At 36.0% G+C, this 20,998-nt stretch overlaps 1 protein-coding gene across 1 annotated transcript in view; it reads right to left on the bottom strand.

Annotated features, from left to right (window-relative positions):
* The window catches only part of LOC123672760 (chaoptin-like), a 156,012-nt gene that overhangs the window by 91,255 nt on the left and 43,759 nt on the right, over window positions 1–20,998 (bottom strand). Inside the window, exon 2 of the mRNA XM_045607035.1 lies at window positions 1,328–1,397. Coding sequence (XP_045462991.1) covers window positions 1,328–1,331 — 4 coding nt within the window. The 5' untranslated portion in view covers window positions 1,332–1,397. The remainder of the gene's footprint in view (window positions 1–1,327; window positions 1,398–20,998) is intronic.

Here is a 20,998-nt window from a genome sequence, read left to right as displayed (position 1 = left end):
CAATTTAGATGAATTTCGATAAATATATTTAATTCTCGATGTTATCGTTTCCATAGATGATGTCACTGGTATAAATCATTAAAAATTTCTTTAAACAAAGAGCTCTCCAAACCTTAGTGTTTCAATTTTGTGACCAAAAACTAATAGAATCGATAAATACCGAATGAAATTAAATTTTTTTTGGAATTTTTGTTACTGTGTTGTCTGAATATTATTGAGGTTTGACTAGATTTATTGAGTATTGAAATCGCATGCAACGCAATTGACAAAATCAATAACACTGTGTATCTTGATTATGAAGAGAGATAGACTCTTCATATATAGGTTATTCTGACTCGCTTCTGTGTCCTCTATCTACCATGAGCTTTGATAGAGAATATTCATTGGAATCAAAGTGCTAAGATTAGGATAGAGGGCTCAACATCATATCCGATAAAAATTTGTAGAGGAATAGGACAGGGTTGTGTTTTGTCGTCATTGCTGGTCAACCAATGCTCCGATCTCCTATTCAGCAAAGCTTTGACGGACGTCTCAGAGGGAATCAAAGTAAATGGTATGAATATCAATACTGTAAGATACACTGACGATACTGTTTTGGTCGCCAACTCAGATGTAGGTCTACAATTGCTCCTCAACTGTGTGTATCAGGCTTGAAAGGAGTTAGGAATGAGAATAAATATGTAAAAGACCAAAGTTATGGTTATGGAAAGATAAAAAAATGTCCCGCAACCATTATATATTGAAGATCAAATTCTGGAGCAGGTAGATAGGTTCCTGAACTTAGGTTGTTGGGTGAATTGTAAATTGGATCCATCAGACATGGAGGTAAGATCAAGGATAGAACAAGGCAGAAATTCTTTGTGTGACATCTGAAGTTTCTCTCCGATTCACGAAACAGCCTGGATTTGCGTTTGAGACTTTCTAAATGCTATGTCTGGTCCTCACTCTTCTATGGAGCCGAAACATGGACGCCCATGGAAGCTTTTGATATGAGGACTTATCGTAGAACCCTTATGATATCATGGACGACGCATACAACCAATGAAGAAGTGTTGAGCAGGTTGAGTACGGAGAAAGATCTTTTCAAACTTATAATGATGCGTAAAACATCGTTCTTGGGCCACATCCTTACGCTCAGTTCATTATGAAGAGAAAATTTGAGGGAAGGCGTCTACTGGGAAGACATAAACTATCCTGGTTGAGAAATATACGCCATTGGACTGGTCTAAATTATGAACAACTTATAAGCCGAAAACAGAGACTAATTTTCTATGGTGATATACAACCTCCATTGATGGAAAGGCACGTTAAGAAGAAGAATACTTACTCATCAGATCTTCCAATTCAATTCAGGATGAGCATTGAAATTTTACATCTCGAGATCTTGGAAAGTCGACCTGAAACAAAAGAGAGAATTTGTAAAGTAATGTAATTATGATTATTTTTATGATTGCTCAATGAAAATATCGGATAGTATGCTTCTTTGACGCTTAGTTTTCATAGAAGTGATTATCAATATATACTTGAATACGTAGTATTATTTTTTACAGAATTAGCCACTTTTGGCATTTTCTGAATTCAACCTTTAATTCGAAAGAATTATGAAGTCATCAAATGAAAAGAAAAAGAGTGAACCTCAATAAACTATAGAACAAAATCATTTCAGAATAATTCACAAGTAATGTTTTAGTTAACAGAAAACATAATACCTTACACTGACAACATTAAGGACAACCCTTGACTTCGTCAATTTCTGATAATAAAAATTAGAAATTGATTTCTTTTATTTTTCCTCTAAACTGTCGAAAAACAGTAACGAATACATTTTTATGCAAATCTTATTCACTGCAAAAGTTGTCGTAGGTTATTTTTATAGTATAGTATTGTTCACTTCGAATGCTGAATGTCCCAGAAATTCCATCGATTCGAATTTTCCCATTGCAAACTCATCAATCTCAGAAAGTGAAAACGTTTCTTGTAGATGGCGATCAGGTATAATAAACTTTCTTCTCGTTATAGCAATAAAAAACAAATCATAAGGGACTTGATAATATGGAATTCCCACTTCCAGAAATTTTTCTTTCCCTATCTACTGGAGCGGAATTACCTGCAAAATCTGGTAGGATTAGAGTATTGATTTCCCAAGAAATATATTGGAATACCCTCATGGTATTTGGTAACAAACTTTCTAAACAAAAAACAAGCCAGGATAAGTCTTCAGAGACCTACGATTGGGACAGATAATTTAGAAGTTTCATCGAAAACCACTGCTAATATAACCGTTTCTTCCACTTAATATTGGGGAAAAACATATAAACGAGGTACATGTCCTTGTTGGCACATCCTGCAAAATTTTGTGTCAATAAGCAGAAACAGAAAATTCAAATTAAATGTGAAAGAATGATGAAAGCATTGACGTGAAGTAGAGAGATTTTGAGTCATCGTTCATTTTTGCGCTTATTGAACCACAGAACTACATATATGATACAGAATGAGATCTATTTGATTTTTTTTTTGATTTTGGACACACAATCAACTTGTAATTCAATAAATAAATGCAAAATTTAATGTCTTTTGCATTTACACTATTGAAATTTTCTGGCAAACATCAAAATTTTGGACCATACTTAGGGAGGCATTCGAAATCTGAACCAACCAAAAAATTTCAAGTTATTAGGGGATTTCTTTCGACAAATATCGTGTTTGAGGCCAGTTGGAGGGAGGATCAGAATCGAATTCGACCAATGATTCAATGAGTTGAAACTTATCGTTTAAGACCATTCCTGTGTCAATATTTCAGAACTATTGACGCTTTGTTCAGGAAATGTACGCTCAAATATGATATTTCAAAGCGAAGCAATTCCAATTTTTCTATCCCTACTTTCCTAGTTCTCTGTGAGACGCAATAAAAATATCATGAAAATGTAACAGCAATATTCGAATTCAAATTCATATCTCAAAAATTTTATAGGCTAAAAATTCATGGTAAGAAATATTGAACTCAGTTTCATTTTACCAATATATGTCCTCAAGTTCAAATTCATATGTCTCCAAGTAAAAAAAATTTCTTGGTTGATGCAATGGGTTGATTGAAGCTTTAGAAAAAAATTTAAATAAATAAGTAAAGGGTGTTTTTCTTAGAGCTATAGAACTTTGAATTGCAATAAAACAACGATGGATTATTCGATTGACATGAATTTTATTTATCCGCAAGATAATCCTGTGGCATTACATTAAATATGATTTCTGGCATATGACCGCCACGGCTGGCTCGGATGTAGTCCAATCTGGACGTCCAATTTTCGATGACATTTGTGGCCGTATATCGGCAATAACACGGCGAATGTTGTCTTTCAAATGGTCAAGGGTTTGTGGCTTATCCGCATAGACCAATGACTTTACATAGCCCCACAGAAAGTAGTCTAGCGGTGTTAAATCACAAGATCGTGAAATTAGGCGGTCACCAAACGTGTCTATCAATAAATCGATTGTGGCACGAGCTGTGTGACATGTTGCGCCGTCTTGTTGGAACCACAGCTCCTGGAGATCGTGGTTGTTCAATTCAGGAATGAAAAAGTTAGTTATCATGGCTCTATACCGATCACCATTGACTATAAGGTTCTGGCCATCATCGTTTTTGAAGAAGTACGGACCAATGATTCCACCAGCCCATAAAGCGCACCAAACAGTCAGTTTTTCTTGATGTAACGGTATTTCGACATACAATTGAGGATTAGCTTCACTCCAAATTAGCCATTCAACCAGAAGTGCGCTTCATCGCTAAACAAAATAAAATGGACGTAGTGCGCGATACGTACTCCGCACAGAACCATTATTTTCGAAATAAAATTGCACTACTTGCAAGCGTTGTTCAGGCGTGAGTCTATTCATGATGAATTGCCAAACCAAACTGAGAATAAATCACTTAACAGCTGTTGAATCGGTCGCCATTTCGAACAGAAATGCCAACTTAAAGTTATATACCTCGAAAAAAAACCCCCGTTATAACGAATATCAGAAGCAAATGATTAGCTTTCGGTTTGATTCATTCTAAATATTATAGGTCGTGACCGGTTGTCAAGATATTCCACAATCAATTTTATTCCAACTTATTTGTGAGGATAAGAAATTTGTTGTTATGGTGAACGAGAGGGGACGCTATTGATCGAAGAAGGTATGGCGCATTCGAATATTTGGTTATACTCGTATTCTGATGTACTTTCACCCTTATATTCCATGAGAAACATAAGAGAATCGGGGAATTCTATCGAGTATTACTAATATGAAGGGGAAAAATACGGTTCACGCCTAATCAATCATGGCGAGGCGTATGCAGTAAACAAATGTATTATTCTGTATTGACATATTAATTTTTTTTGGTGGTCTTGTCAGTGAGCAGATTCGTAAAGTGTTTTTCAATATAAATTATACAATTAATGGCAACACTGTGTATTTTTTTACATTTATTTCAGTTTGAGGTCCCCGGTCTACCATAGTCAAAAAACACATTTTTTTTTGGGAAAATTCGATTTTATCATTCAACATAGTTGTCCCCGAGTGCGTTAGAGCAATTCTAGCGATCTTCCATTTTTTTATACCATTTTTGTGGTACGATTTGTCTTCCGCTTCAAAATAGGCCTCAGGTTCGGCGATTACTTCTTTATTGGCACTAAATTTCTTTCCAGCGAGCATGCTTTTGAGGTCTGAAAACAGGAAAAAGTCGCTGAGGGCCAGATTTGGCGAATTCGGTGGATAAAGAAGCAAGTCGAAGTTTAATTCATGCAATTCTGCCATTGTTTTCATTGATTTGTGACACGGTGCATCGTCTTGACGAAACAGCACCTTTTTTCTGCAAATGGGGCCGTTTTTTAACGATTTTATCCTTTAAACGATTCAATAACGCTATATAATAATCGCTATTGATGATCTGGCCCTTTTGGAGGAAATCAATGAATATTATACCTTGCGCATCCCAGAATACTGATGCCAGAACCTTGCCAGCTGACTGTTGTTTTTCCTGGCTTTGGATTCGGTTCATCGTGTGCAGTCCACTCAGCTGACTGTCGATTGGACCCCGGAGTGAAATGGTGGAGCTATGTTTCATCCGTTGTCACATATCAAAGCAAAAATACAGGTTTATTTCACTTAAACAGCTTCAAACTTTGCTCAGAATCATCAACACGTTGCTTTTGATCGATTAGGAGCTCGCGCGGCATCCATTTCACACACAGCTTTCTCATGTACAAATATTCGTGAATGATATGATATACACGTTCAGATGATATCTTCACAATGTCTGCTATCTCGATTAACTTCACTTTAAGGTCATTCAAAAGTATTTTGTGAACTCTTTCGATTTTTTCATCGGTGACAGCCTCTTTTGTGCGTCCACTGAGTTCGCCGTATCCGGTGCTCATTTCACCACTTTTAAACTCAGCATACCAATCATTGATGGTTGATTTTCCTGGTGCAGACCGCGGAAACTCTTCATCAAGCCAAGATTTTGCTTCATCTGTATTTTTTTTTTCATTCAAAAATCAATACTTTATCATCACACGAAATTCTTTTTTTCCATCTTTTTTCAAATAACAAAAGTAGCTACACTCACAACGCAATATCTCACAAACTAATGGTCGGACTAATAACAATATGGATTTAATACTAGCACCGTCATATGTGCATCAAACCGGGGACTTTTCAAATTTGCCTAATATATCCCAAAAATATCAACTTTCACGTCAATAACAAGATCTCAATGAATCGATTAAAATGGTTTTTCCCCTTGGACAATTCATTCTCATCAGTGAACCAAACCGAGCGATCCAATTGAAGGTTGGATTAGTTAACCCTATTAATTCAACAGATGATCTCCTCAATCAAACGCTTCATATGTGTTGATTGCAATACGATAAAGTTATTAAATTGATGAAGTCCATTCGAAATTGTTTCAACGGATTATTTAAACGAATAATCGCAATTGGCTTCTCTTTCTTCGAAATTACTCATAGACAATTTTAGATTCAATTCTGTATTGTTTATTGCATAATTATGGTTTATAATGGGAATTTTTATGTTTGATTCGTTTTTAATGAGCGTACAGTGATACCATGTTTGATAACTCTAGAATGAGTCAAACTGGTATTAAATGAGTAGACATACATACTCGATATTATAGACGAAAAACTTAATTTGTCCGTTCAGATGTCAGGCCATTCATAAATGAACCTGATTACTGTCATAAAAAATGAAATGGCGAATTTAAATTTTCGAAGTGGAGTGAAGGTCTTAAAATTATTGTTCATTTTGATTTCTTTGGGTCTATTAAAAATACGATGTCTCGAAAACTGAAATTACCAACATTAGTGAAATTCTCAGTAAAATTTTGTTATTCTGCCATTTTCTCCAATCTTTCATTGTTACACTATTCTGAACTAGCACTTCGACCTTCTTCGCTAGAATTCCTCAATACATAATGATTAAGTTAGTTATATTCTTCGTCTTGTGGTTGTCTACACTAACACTGATCCTATCAAATTTCAACACACGTCAATTGTCAATAGCTATAGGTAATATTATTTGGATACAGTGAAATGATTTGCAACATTATTCGCAATTTCTCTTGATCCTTGTGGTATTAAATCGATTTCGTCAGACATAATTCACGAATTCAATGCGTAATTATAATTTTCTTCAAAATTCAAAACAAACGATTCAAGTTCAAATTCCGTATTCTGTCAATTTTCAGCCACACCAACTACCAAGATACAATACAAAAGCACTAGGATGTATTATCTGAATTTTGCATTGAATTTCGACAATCTTTCACAAAACTTGAATGAAATAGAGGAAAAATCGTCTAATACTCGTTGCAGAAGGCAACTAGCTCCTTCGTCGCTCGTTTTGGAATAGAAGCGCATTCGTGTTGGAATAGCATCCCAATCTGCAACCTGTTTTAGAATATACTATTATTCCCATGTTTAATGATAAATCAGTACTGTAATTTGCAGGTACAATGCAGTTAGTGATGCTCCAAAGCAACTAAATCAATGCTGTACCGAGTCATCTCAAGTTGGAATTACATTGAAACGTTGGTATTAAAAAATTTCCTGTAATATTTTTCTTCTCTTCCAATGCATATTTGAAGTCCTCAGAATATCTGGGTGGCCACTTGCAACCACTCATTTATTTCATCCTCAATTTCTATCATTAGATAGGATTCTCAATAAGACGAAGTTGTTAATATTTTAACTTAGTTTGCTCAAAGGCAGAGCTACCAGGAGAAGGAGAATAATTTAAATCAGGAAACCAGAACTTCTATAGTGCAGCTATCGGCAAGACATAAAAAACCATATTGTATAATAATAATACAAGAAGAAAGTCTTGCTGCCTGATATGATAAACAGGATATCTCATCAGATTACTCCTGTTTATTTTCAAACGGAAAAAACGTTCCATTCGTTGCCTCGCTCGTACAATCAAGAAATTATCATTGAAATATACTAAGATTGAAATAAATGAGCCTATATAGGCCTTATATATATTCTTGGTTTCTCCCCTAAGGGCGAGTTGCTCAATTAGGGTAATCGCTCACCGCATTAGGTATAATCAGAATAATATGCCTACTTTTTATAAGGTTTGCGGGAATTTGAGAATATCCTTCTTTTTTTAATCGGGACTGAAAATACGAAATGATTTACTCACTGCAGTGAAGATAACGAATGAGCATTCTCTTAATTTTCAGAATTCGTCCCACAGAAAAGGTTTTTTCCAAAGAGAAAAACAAACAGTTGAAGGAGTTTCTGATTATAAGTTAAAACTCTATGGCTTCACGTGAAAATTAAAGAAATAAATTCCAGCAGTTATGCAGTTAAACCAATTATGTTTCAATGCTCTCTTTTGTACAACAAAAATCTACAGATCACATCGCCAAATCAAGGAGTTTGTAGCGAACAAATTTCAATTAACTTTGTACTGAACATATCTGTTCAGCTAATGATCTATGTTTTACACCAAGGCAATTTGTTTTAAGTGAAAACTTCACAACCTGTTTGTACAGAACAACATTCTCAGGTATGTGAAGTACCAAAAAAGATAGCATAAAAGCCTCCTTTCATCTGAATTTCCCCCGACATACCAAATACCGCCACTTGCAGATAAGTATTGTCCATAAACATGACGACCTTCCCCTCTGACTGCACATCGAAGCTTGCCAAAGGATCTTCGAGCAATCTAAATTCCTCATTCGTAGGTATGCTCTTAACATATAGCAAACCCTCACTAGGCATTAGCCTCTTAATTTTTTCTGGTAGGTCGTTGATTTAGACCAAAAACAAAAGTGGGCCTTAAACACCCCCTTGAGGAACACCCACCAACACCTCTGCATCCAATGACATTTATTCAACACCATGGACCATCAGAGAAACCCTGCATCGAAGATCCAGTAAGCTCCTTTTAAAATTCATTTGCCTTTCGCTAATTCCATACAGCTCCACTGTTTCCAGTATATCAGAAATCTTGGAGAAATTCCTTCTTTCTCCAAAGCACAAAAACAAAGCGAATCAGCTGATACTGCTGATTCCCAATTTAAATTTGATCAAACGAGTATTAGGTATTCGAGTTGATGAAAAAACGAATCAAACCTGAAAACTACCCTGAAAATTTAAAGTGTCCACGTTATTTTCTCTCTGAAGTTGTAGTCAAGGCCGGACGAACGAAAGGCACCACAGAATACCAACATTGTGACGATACGATAAGCACCCAAGAACAAGCGCGCAAAAAGTCAAGACCGAACACAAAAACATCCTGAATGTTTGCGGCCGCAATCTTATCATGTAGGTACGCCTCTGTAAGTCCGTAGGTGGAGAAGCACGGCCGCATATATATTCAAAAACATCGAGGCAGCAATATATTATGAACATAACTTTCTGGTAATCTCATGCTAGGAGTTTGGGCCGTATTCATTTCAACGGCAGAGAGACTATCGGCCCTGATTATTGCTTTATTATGCGATGCATAATCTGCACTGTTCCGTACGGCTCCTGGGCTGTGAGAATACACGGGTGGTGATGTTAAGTGAGGGGCGATTTTATTGAATCGCGAATAAGCCAATCTGATATATGGTCAGGCTTTGTCAAGAACTTCTCAAAACTTTTCGTTTCGCACATCGAGGTAACTGTTTGAAATAACTGTATGAAAAAGCTGTATGAAATAACTGTATGAAATAACTGAATGAAATAACTGAATGAATTAACTGTATGAAATAACTGTATGAAATAACTGTACGAAATAACTGTATCAAATTCATTCGAATAAGGTGTAATTCTCTCTATTGACTGAGCGTTATAAAATTAATTCTTGCGGAATCTTTTAGGTGGACAACTTTGCTTCTGCCGTTTTGCAATGGATGACTGAAGAGGTAAGTGGTAGTCGAAATAAATAGATTGTAGATGTCTTACAATAAGCTTAGGTATTTGTAAACATAACGCCATCGAAATATAAGTCGATTTGTGTCTGCATTATAAAGTTATTCTCGATTGAACATGTCAGCTTCCGAGCCAAATACTCGTCATTTGCGGGAAATTTTAATTTGCTGCTTCAATATGAAAAAATCTGCGACTGAAGCTCAACGAATGGTCTGAAATACCTATAGTGAGGTTGCTATTAGTGGAAGAACGTGGTTTCAACGCTTCAAGAACGGTGATTTTTACGTCTTAGACCAGCATGGTGGTGAAAGAGAGAAGGTTTTCGAAGATACAGAATTGGAAGCATTACTTGATCAAGACTCGTGTCAAACGCAACAAGAATTGTCAAGATTATTTGGAGTGATGCAACAAGCCATTTCAAAAGGCCTCGAAGTAATGGTAATGATTCGGAAACAAGGAAATTGGGTGCCGTACGAGTTGAAGCCGAGATATGTTGAACGGCGTTTGTTTACTTGTGAACAGCTGCTTGCAAGGAAAAGACGGAAGAGATTTCTGTATCGCATTGTAACTGGATACGAAAAATGGGTTCATTACGATAATCTCAAGGTCATGCTCTGTATTTGGTGGAACCAGCTCGGCGTAGTGTAATATGAGTTATTAAAACCGACTGAAACAATCACAGGGGGTTGTTATCGGACGCAATTAATTCATTTGAGCTGAGTATTGAAAGATAAACGGCCGCAATACAACGAGAGACATGATAAAGTGATTTTATTGCCGACCCCATGTTGCGAAAGTGGTCAAGACATACTTGGAAACTTGAAATGGGAAGTCCTACCCCACCCGCCGTATTCTCCAGACGTTGTTCCAACGGACTCTCACTTGTTTTGATCAATGGTACACAGCCTGGCTGACCAGCTTACGAAGAAGTGAAAAATTGGATCGATTCGTGGATGGCTTCAAAACATGACCAGTTTTTTCAACGCGGGATTCGTACGCTGCTAGAAAGATAGTAGTGACCAGCGATGGACAATATTCTGAATCATAAAAGTTTAACCAGTTTTCTACAATAAAGTCATGAATTTCGGAAAAAAAACGGCGTAGGCAAGGTTGTACGTCTATGTAGCTTTCTCAATTGCTTACGATATCTGTCTAAAGACGGAACTTCTCGTCAACTAATTGTTGGCCAAAGACGCGAGTGAAGTATTTTGTCTGAAGTCGTTCAAGGATGCCAACTTATAGAGCACAAAATCCGATAATTCTGATCAGTCGCTATGCAACGAAAATACCTTGATTATATTCGGTTCGGAAAATTTATCTCTACTCGTTTATTATACAGGATGGACAAATATGTATAGTTGTTTAGATGACACCGGGAGAATCATTTTTGCTCTATGTCTTTTCTGAGCAATATTTCAACACTTATGTATAACCTTCAAAGTTAATAATTCAGGTCATATCAGTCTATTTTTCAGTGATCGATTCGAAAAAAGCAATGATCGTGATTTTTTTTTGTACCATACAGAATTGTCATACCATTACCTTATCTTCGTTATCGAAATAATAATTGCTGAAATTGTAATAATTAACTTCGGAATATTGATTGGCCAAACCATAAATTAATCGACATTTTCATGTGTTTACTGAACCACGAAGTTATAGTGTTCAATCATGATTGGCGGATTTATTGATATTAGAGTCGATGTTATTTATCCCTACGGTAATCTGTGTAATTTTTATGATTACACTGTATTTTGGGCGAATAATGGATGATGTATAATTATTCCGGAATGGATTTAAATTAGTTGTATGATTTAGCATTTTTTCATCTATAGAGTATCTCTCTCGGTATCTCTTCAATATATGTTATAATTTAGGGTTGGTTCTACTCGAATATTAAATTTCTTACAGTTTGTGCTCCGAACTAATCGCTCTATCGTTTCAACATAATGTCCATTCGGCCGTAAACACGACAAATTTTCAACGAAAGGACCAAAAATTTTGAATTTTCAGGGGTAGGTTCAGATCTCGAACGCTGTGTTAAGAGGGGACAACACCACGTAATTCTTCAGTTCAAAACAAAATTGGAGGTATTGCTACTTACAAATCTCCGATTCTATGAGGTTTTTGTGAAATTCTTTTGAACAATGATCTATATTGTAGTTTTTCAATATTTTTCATCTGCGAATGAAAAAAAGTAGAAATTTTGGTAACTTTTCGTTCTTCGCGAAAGAGTTGATGATGAGGTATCTCTACGAACCACTGTTGTAATTAAAGAATATTAGTAAAAAAAAAATTGGTTTTGGAGCTTATTTTCCCGACCTCTAGAATGGTTCATGAAAATTCGATAATTTCGTATGGTCATCATAAAAGAGTAGGGCTACAAAAAACACCAGGAATCTCGAACAAAAGTGTATATTTTCAAGACTTTCTTCTTTTGAAATCATCCAATGCATCTCTCATTGTAGTTTGTATACCCAATTTAGAAACACCTTGTATATTTTTATCGAAAAATAAAAAAAATGGGATCTGATCGTATCAGAAAATGTGAAATATAATTTTCTATAACGTCGAAAGATCCATCGATCTCCGAGAACGTTTTCATCTCAGTTTCCACCGAACATTTCTCAACTGACGGATCACTGGCATCCAAACACCGAAGACGTATCGTTACACTGTCTTGTTTGTCCACCTGGCTAAGATTACATGATATTGCAGAGCCCAATCATCGTGCATTGGACTAAATCCCAAGTTGGAGATATTTTCACTAATACTCAATTTTGAATTATTGCAGAATAAAGTTTATTGAGTAGGTATCAATAACGGTATAAGCATATTCTACCAATCTAATACGATTGCTATCTTATTATTGCCTTCTATCGGTAGTTCTCAAAGTTACTGAACAGGGTGGGCAAATTTCGATGTTTAGCACTACACCTTTTAAACCAGAGGAGAAAGACTATATTCAATACCCCATTCTCGTTCTCTTTTTCTGAAAAACTAACAAGAGTAGTATTCATTTTTGTCCACATTCTTTTGTTTTCGAATTATAAGCGAAAATTGGAAAACTGGCGATATCAAGAAAAATTTATATCTGCGCTAATACTATGATGATAGAGCTCTGAAATTATAACACTATACAGGCACTTTTTTACGTAGAACGTGTATGTCTTCTTAACAGGATTTTTAATTAAAAAGCTAAGACCCATAGTTATTTTTTTTTAAAAGTGAATACTTAATTGCTGGGCCATTTTTTGAAAGCTTAATGGGCTTCCAAACCTTCACAATCTTCAATATTATCCACATATGTTCAATATTATTGCACAACTCCCAATATTGTACGATATTATTGTACCACCTAAATATTTTTGTGCAATATATTTACGCAATATTATTGTACGTCTATGAGCATTACGCTTTCTGAATTACAATCGAAAAAGGTGTAGTTCTGACCTTTTGTCATATATCTTTCCATTTAACTGGTGATGCAGTGGTCTCGAGTTCGAATACATTGTTAAAATATATTTCTTGAGTTTTTTCTTTTATTATTCCCGATCATTTTATCTGATAAAGGTTCAGTAATGACTTAAGACAACCACGTGCATGAAAGCGAGATGTTTTTTGTATTTGCGCAACTGAACCACATTCAAATAATCGCAATGTAGCTGGAGTGCAAGATCAGGCTCCAGCTCGATGCGGTAAGTGCGGTAAAGGCCATAACGATCTATTACACAGATTTCGAATGGAGTTGAAGGCCAATATCCCTTATTTATAACCGGCATGAACGCCACTGCCTATACCAGCTGTGCGAAATAGAACGGGGGATGTGCCATTTTATATAACAGTTGGATGTTTTCAGTTTAGGTTTCCATTATTTCTTCGCCCAATCCGTTTCCGTCCATTAAATTCATGACAGAACGAAATGAAGCAGAACGATCGTACAAACTGAATGTTCGATTTGAACATTTATTTTTATTATAAACAGGAACATCGAAACGATTTCGGGTTGGCAAGAATTAGCGTTCCAGACGGATGCATGGCTGCCTGAGGTGGAAAGGTCATTCTGACATTCGAACAGGGTTAAAAAAAGGGGTAGGGGAATCAAATGGAATTCTAACAACTCTACCATTTCTTTGTATCATTGAAAACATTGGAGCGTCATATGGGGATCCGTTGGCATTTCCCTACATGCTTTTCAACATGAACCCAATAGAGGTGGGAAGTTCAAAGATACAATGAATAAGAGAAAAGCACGGTCGTGTATAGGAGTTCTGTGGTCTCCAATGGTACCATCAGAGCAGAAATGGCGAGCTCTCGAAGCTCCTGACAAGTAAGCAAGTATAAATTGAAGAAAAAAGACAGAGAGCATTTTTCTGAACAACCTAGTTAGGGTATAGTCCGTATATCACCTTGGTTACTATGGTTAGGTTAGGTTGGTGGTCCGTATATATCAAATTCCTCAAAGAGCGGTGACAATTTCCTCAAACTTCAGTGAGTCATCAGAAACTCTATTGTTGGCTCATCAGTTATTCTATTAATTCTCATCAAAAATAAAACTTATGCGTTTTTGATCGTTCGAATAAGATTAATTGATATTCACCTTCAAGAACTCCAATTTCCATGGACTTCCTAAGGAATGTCTTTTAGCTTTTATCGTCATTTAGATTCATAACAAAGGAAGGATCATTTTCGCTGGAGGTTAGAATCTGACATTTTCAACGAGAATTACCAAAGCTAAGCCATTTGTTAGGAAGTCTATGGGCCACCGCCAGCTCATTTCCTTCTGAACACTTGATATTTTGACAGGACGATGACTATACCACAGAGTTTCATACAAACTTTGTTAAGATGGCTTGTCAGATGAATTGTTAGGATTCCTAACCGACGAAATCGAGATCTCCTAAGCTTCAACTATGCGAACATCATGATATTTGAAAACATCTCTTGCATAAATTCAACGCTAGAAAATTTCTAACTTTCTTATCAATAAAACAAGGACAAAAATGTTTTAATCAATAATTATTGGTTTCAGGAAAAATTTAAGTTTATGCGATGGAAAGGCATTTGTGAAATTTCCATACGATTGAAACATGAAAATATTTTTGCAATACCATTCTTTTTGGAGAACACCTTGTAAAAATGAATTAATATAAAATTTTTCCACTCTTAGATATATTTCGTAAATCTCTGTTGAAGTGAATTTTTTTAACAGGAATTATCAGTCCTTTTCTGTCAAGCACCCTGTATACAGAACAGTTTGTGGTGGAATTTCCAAGCGCTTTAATGTCTAACGTTTGTGGCAAATCGTGATACACCTATATATTCTTGTTAATCCTGATTTTCCACAGATTCGATAATGTATTCCTGCGCATAAATGAGATACTGATGTTCAGCAGGAAGTTTGAAGCCGCAGTAGCTGTAACAAGTCTGAGTGCTTCATGCAATATTGAAAAAGAAATCAATCATGGCAGTTCCTGAACTTCCCAGGGAAACTTCTCACAGAAGCTCAATCTACTAGATATTCCCAGAATTAATTTACTGCTGAGTTCTCCAGGGTTATTCTCGAGTTTGTTTTTTGATGCATTATAGCGGTTCGAAAAAATGAGCTCTATTACGTTATCCACATATCACTATGTTCGTTTTTGTTTTCTTTTCGATATGAAAATATTGAGTACAATATAAAAACTTAATTGGACGGTGTTTCTACACGACTGCTTTAGAATATAGCTCTTCTCATTTCAAATCTGATCACACAACATGTTCGTATTCATCACTTGATTTCTAATGATAACACAACAATACAGGGCTGTCGCTAGGGGGAGGCAGCGTAGGCGGTCTCCTAGGGCGGCAAAATTCAATGGCGGCAGTTCAAGCTTGATCAACAAAAATCACATGTGTAGAGTTTCAAATTACCGAAAGATATTTAATTCGGTCAGCAACAGGAAGGAATACCGACAAATTTAGTTGATATCAAAAACCATCAAAGTTGTCGTATTATGCATTTTACTCATTAATATCCAGATGTTCCGTAATCCCATCATAGTGTTTTTTACGGGTTATTGATACTAAAAAAACACATGCGCTCATCAAGCTTGTCGGCGTTCGCTATGCTGAATGTTGCCGAATTTTTTTGCCATTTGGGGCGGATTCTGGATTATTTTTCCTTCAATTCTCTGATTAGAATGTTGATTCCTCAGAAGGAAATGCAAAATATACAAGAAACGAATCCATTTTACCATTTTCAACATATCCTTCTGTAAGAAGTTTTTTTATTTCATACCACATTCCATTAATTTAGAATATAATTCTTTTTTTACATCGAATTCACTGGTGTTGGGCGTAGGCGCATTCGGATTTAAAATAATGTTTCATCCGCATAATTGCGGATTATTTACTCGATAATCTCGAAGAAAAAAAAACAAAATGTTCAAGCTTTTGAGTGAAAACTGAGCAGAATAACCTGAAACCGCAGGGCCCGCTCTAGAAGGGCGGCAAATAATGGTGGGCGGTATTATCTTATTTTTACTAGAAATCTGGATTCCTGGAAGAATGAATTTCACAAAAGAATTTTTCCATCAAATTCACTTCAATATCTTTGCTTCGAGAATGTCTGCAACATCTATTCGAAGTTTGTTTTATTTAATCATATCGAAAAAAAAAACGGAATATCCGAGCATTTTATGAAGTTGAAACGCAGCAGAAGAATCTGAAAACTGAATTCAATCAATATATTTTATCACATATCCATAATATTCCGTTGAGCACGTTTATTGTGTATTACAATACACCTTTCCTGAATCATCTATTCGATATCAATTCGAATCCATGAAAAATTAATGAATTCAAAATACATTTTTTCTATCCTGAAATACTTTCTATAAAAAAGTTTTCCACACTAAATGAACACAAATTCACCAATCCACACAATCGATGATCTTGTCTGTCAAAATATTATGATGTTGTCATTGTAAGTTTGAAAAAAAAATTAAATTAACCGTCGATAGAAAACAAACCAAAAAAGAATCAACTACATTGAAATTATCGTGAATAATTCTATTTCCATCGTTCTTTCTGAAAAATTCTTTATGAAAAACATTTGTTTCTAAGAAATTAATTTATAAAAACCATGTCAGATTAGCTCATTAGTCCAGTCAAATATCAACATGTAATACCCACTGTTAAGGATTCCTAAGTTCTAAGCGTCCTTTCATATCTGCGTCCTATTAGCCTGTTATCAGTTTTGTACAAAGCCGTTGAGAAGGTTATTCATTTGCATTTAGCATGCTCTGAGAAAACTGAATGTGAAAGGGTTTTGCGATTGCTGCTTACCCAAAGCCGTAAATGTATACTCAGTGACATTCAAAAGAGCATCACGGTGCTGTGATTCTTTTTGAAGTCAGATTGGTATATTATTCGCCCCAGAAGGAATTGCAGTACGGTTCCTGTAAATGTCACTGATTACATATTGATGGCTATGCTTAATCGGATATTCTGAATTTAGATGTTAGTGATATTCTTCCGCTTTTTCTACTGACATTTACTACTGGTTAATATAGTGGTAATTTTATGTTTGTTTGGTCTGTTGATCATTATTAGTTTGGAGTCAAAAAATCCACTTGTTGATGTGTTGAATGATGGATTTGTTCATACATTATAGTACTTTTTTGCGAGAATTTGCACAAAACGTTCCACATTGTCTTGAACGTTGCTTCTTCATCTTCATATTCGGTCCCGTATATCTTTCTCTTATTGGTCGCCCAATCTTTTAGTATCTACGTCAATTCTTCTAAGGTCCCATGTTCATTCGATTCATATTCTCGTTCGCAGCAACAAGCCATAAATATTCCCCAAATATATTTGTGACTGTATATTGTATTTCTGGGAATATTTCTTTGATTAGTGCATTTATACTTTGTACTCTGAACATACCTCCACATTGCCAAAACGTGACGTTTCGAAATTCATTTTGAATAAAGTTGTCAAACTGAATCGTGTTGTCATAGTAATTGATAATTTCACTGAATGCAATTATCGCTGTAATTTTCGATAATTGTTCTCCATATACATAAAATTTTTGACAGGAGGGAAATATTCAGTGAAATGACATGATGGGGTGAAATTATTATTATTATTATTAGATATCGATTAAAGTTTAGGCAATGCCTATAAACTCACAGAAAAAAAACATTTGAAGAAGAAGAGAACAAGGTAAAGTGCTTGAAAAGCGAAAAATAACAAATATCATCTGGAGAAAAAAAATAACAACAATAACAATAAAATTACACACTTTCAATTGAATGCCAAGGTGTTGAAGATTCACTCGGGATTCACCGAAGAAGCCAGGATTCAGCCACTAGAATGAAAGTCGGACGGTAAAATCCAACATAGGCCATCAGTTCAGGGTATTTGGACAGCAAAGACTGTGCGTTCGTATAGGTATAGACGATAGACCACTTACCAGGCTAATTTAGTTTTTTGGCTTATTCGTATCGGTAATATTAGTGATAACAGGAGTACCAGATAGATATTTTATGTTAATATTAGATTCTCCTGCATTTATTCTGCGCTTGAACTGTTCACGTAACTCGCTAACTTCCTTGATTTGCATAGGTGTTTTGTCGTCCGAGTTGCTGAAATTTCGGCAATCAGGTTTGTTATTTATCATCGTTTTATTCTTCAGGATCTTAGTAGCTATCATTGGGTTAGTGAATGAAACTTTTAAAATCCTAGGACGATCGGTAGAAGGGGCGCCAATTCTTGCAACTGAGATTCGGTGCAAGTTTGCATCAGGAGCTACACAATCAAGAATCCTTGAAACTACAGACGAATTCTCATTGAAATTCGTCTCGGGTACACCACGGATCAAAACATTGTGGGATCTCCGAAGACGATCAAGCAGTTCGGATGGTTGCATGTTTGGATTAGGACAGGTACTAGTGGAGAGTTTAGACTTTTCGAATCTTGATAGCCTTTGATCAGTAGAATCTACAACGTCTTTGAGGGACCTGTGGCTCTCAGTCAAGCGGTCAATCCTTGAGGAGCAAGTGGCAATATCCAAACCATGCTGATCAATGGTTTGAGAATGGGTGGCCAAAGTATCGCTGTGGCGAAGTATATCAGACGAGTGCTTCTCGAGTATGGATTTACACTCAGAAAGATCTGACTGAAGGATTTGTTGATCAGATTTAATTATGGAAATATCAGTAGACATCTCATTCAGTTTCCTCATGAGTAAAGCAAACTGATCTGAGCTCAGAGAAGCCGACTTTAATTGTTGAGAATCGACCTGAGCCGACGAGGAGGATGATTTACCACGAAAAGATCTACCCTCCATCACAAAACGTAGGGAAAATTTTTTCTAAACAAAGTTTCAATCAATTGTTTCATAAGAAACAAAATGACAAAACTAGATTGGTTGTTTGAACTGTCAAAAAATTTTCAAATTGTCAATTTTGGCAAATAATTCCCTGAAAATTTTTTTGATGGCTTCAACAGTACCTAGCTGCTGATAATTCTCGATTTGAAAGTTGCAAAAATTTGAGCGTATTTTATTTACCAAAAGCTATTTCTTTTAGTTAACAAGAAATCATAAAATGTGTAGGAGTTATTAGTAAGAGTTCAATTATACGATGCTAAATATGCATTAATCAATGAGTGTGAAAACCAAGCCAGAACAAACAAGCCGATACTATTCACTACGTGTCTTAACGACGTTATACCTTTAAGGAATCCCTGCTCTAATGAGGGGCCCAATATGTGCTTTATAGTTGGCTGAGATGTTCAAATAAGGCTCTGCAAATGATTTACGTTCCTACGTGAATAAAGGGAGGAGTTGAAATTTATATTTTGTTTGACTGTGTGTTCTGGAGTTATCACCATGATATATGGAATGGGTTGTACGAATAGTATGAACAGTTTGTTTGGTTTCATCAGCAGATCCGGTTTCTTGTAACCATATACGACTGCTTTATTCATGCGGGATAAGGTTTCGATTCGTACGCAAATTTTAACAGGAATTCAGATGATAACAATTTTTCATTTTAAAATTTCAGTACATTCCTTTGAATTGAAACAACTGGAGCAACTGAAGGAAGTAAGTCATAACTGAATGGTTTCCAGAGCGAAATATTGAAATTTTGTAGTAAAGTGTTAGTAAAGAACACTATAGAAGAGTTCAACAAGATGGAAATAAGGCGTATATTTGTATTCGTTACCTGGACCCTATTCACCTGATATTTTTCCGGGTCCTCCTACATTTCCTGAATTGACAGTGTATGACTTTTTCCGATGGGGATATCGTGATCAGAATAAGACTATACAAACATTGACCTCGAACCTTTTTAAGCTCTGAAGGATTGAGGGTTTTTTACTGGAACTGAAGTGTGTCGAAAAATTACTTCGAATGATTTGTTTATTTATTACACAGCAATACTGTCGCTATATGGTTCTTCAAACATCAAGAGAATAGAACGCATGTGCACTTCTGAGCAATAAAAACCTTTTGAGGCATTTTTTCGATTGATCTAACAAATATAAACAAGAGTTTCAACTCTTCAAGACCAGCATGACGATGGAAGAGAGAAGGCATTACTTGATCAAGACTCGTGTCAAACGCGACAAGAATTGGCAGGATTATAGGAAGTGATGCCACCAATCATTTTAAAACGCCTGAAAGTCATGGGAATGACTGAGAAACAAGGAAATTAGTCGAAGTACGAGTTGAAGCCGAGTGATGTTGGACGGCGTTTGTGTGCTTGTGAACAGCTGCTTGCAAGGCAAAGAAGAAAGGTATTTCTGCATCGCATTGTGACTGGAGAAGAAAAATGGGTTCATTACGATAATCCCAAGCACATAAAATCATAGGTATATTCTGGCCATGCTTCCACGTCGATGGCCGAACCGAATATTCACGGTTCCAAGGTCAATATTTGGTGGGATCAGCTTGGCGTAGTATATTATGAACTGTTTTAAACTACTGAAACAATGACAGGTGTTATCGAACGCAATTAATGCGTTTGAGCCGAGCATTGAAAGACAACAGGCTCAAAACAAAGAAATACATGATGATAGTATATTGTGCAACAAGTGGGGAAAGTCCAACTTTTCTCGCGAGTGTGGAAGTTTGTGGTACGAGTCTGAAAGGCGAATACCGCAAACACACGAGCGAGAAAAGGCCTTCCTCCACATGTTGCACACTATACTTTTCCTACAACAGCACAAATTTCAATAATTCAAGAAAAGGATTCAAATCGAAATGGCCTTCGTTGACAGTATGTGCTAATTTATTAGGGAATAATATTTCCCACAGTATGAGCAATACATAGTTTTGAAATTGATTAAGTTGAGAAGAATAAGCTACTTTCCATAGCAGTTGTAGGAAAAGTGATTTTACAGCATGACAATGCTCGACCCCATGTTGCGAAAGTGGTCAAGACATACTTGGAAACGGCCTGGCTGACCAGCACTTTCGGTCTTATTAAGAAGTAAAAAATTGGATCGATTCGTTGATCGCTTCAAAAGATGACCAGTTTTTTCAACTACGCTACATGAAAGATGGGAGGAAGTAGTGGCCAACG

Source organism: Harmonia axyridis, chromosome 2 (genome assembly GCF_914767665.1).
Source record: "Harmonia axyridis chromosome 2, icHarAxyr1.1, whole genome shotgun sequence".
Taxonomy (NCBI): Eukaryota; Metazoa; Arthropoda; class Insecta; order Coleoptera; family Coccinellidae; genus Harmonia; species Harmonia axyridis.
This window is presented reverse-complemented; position numbering and strand designations above follow the sequence as displayed.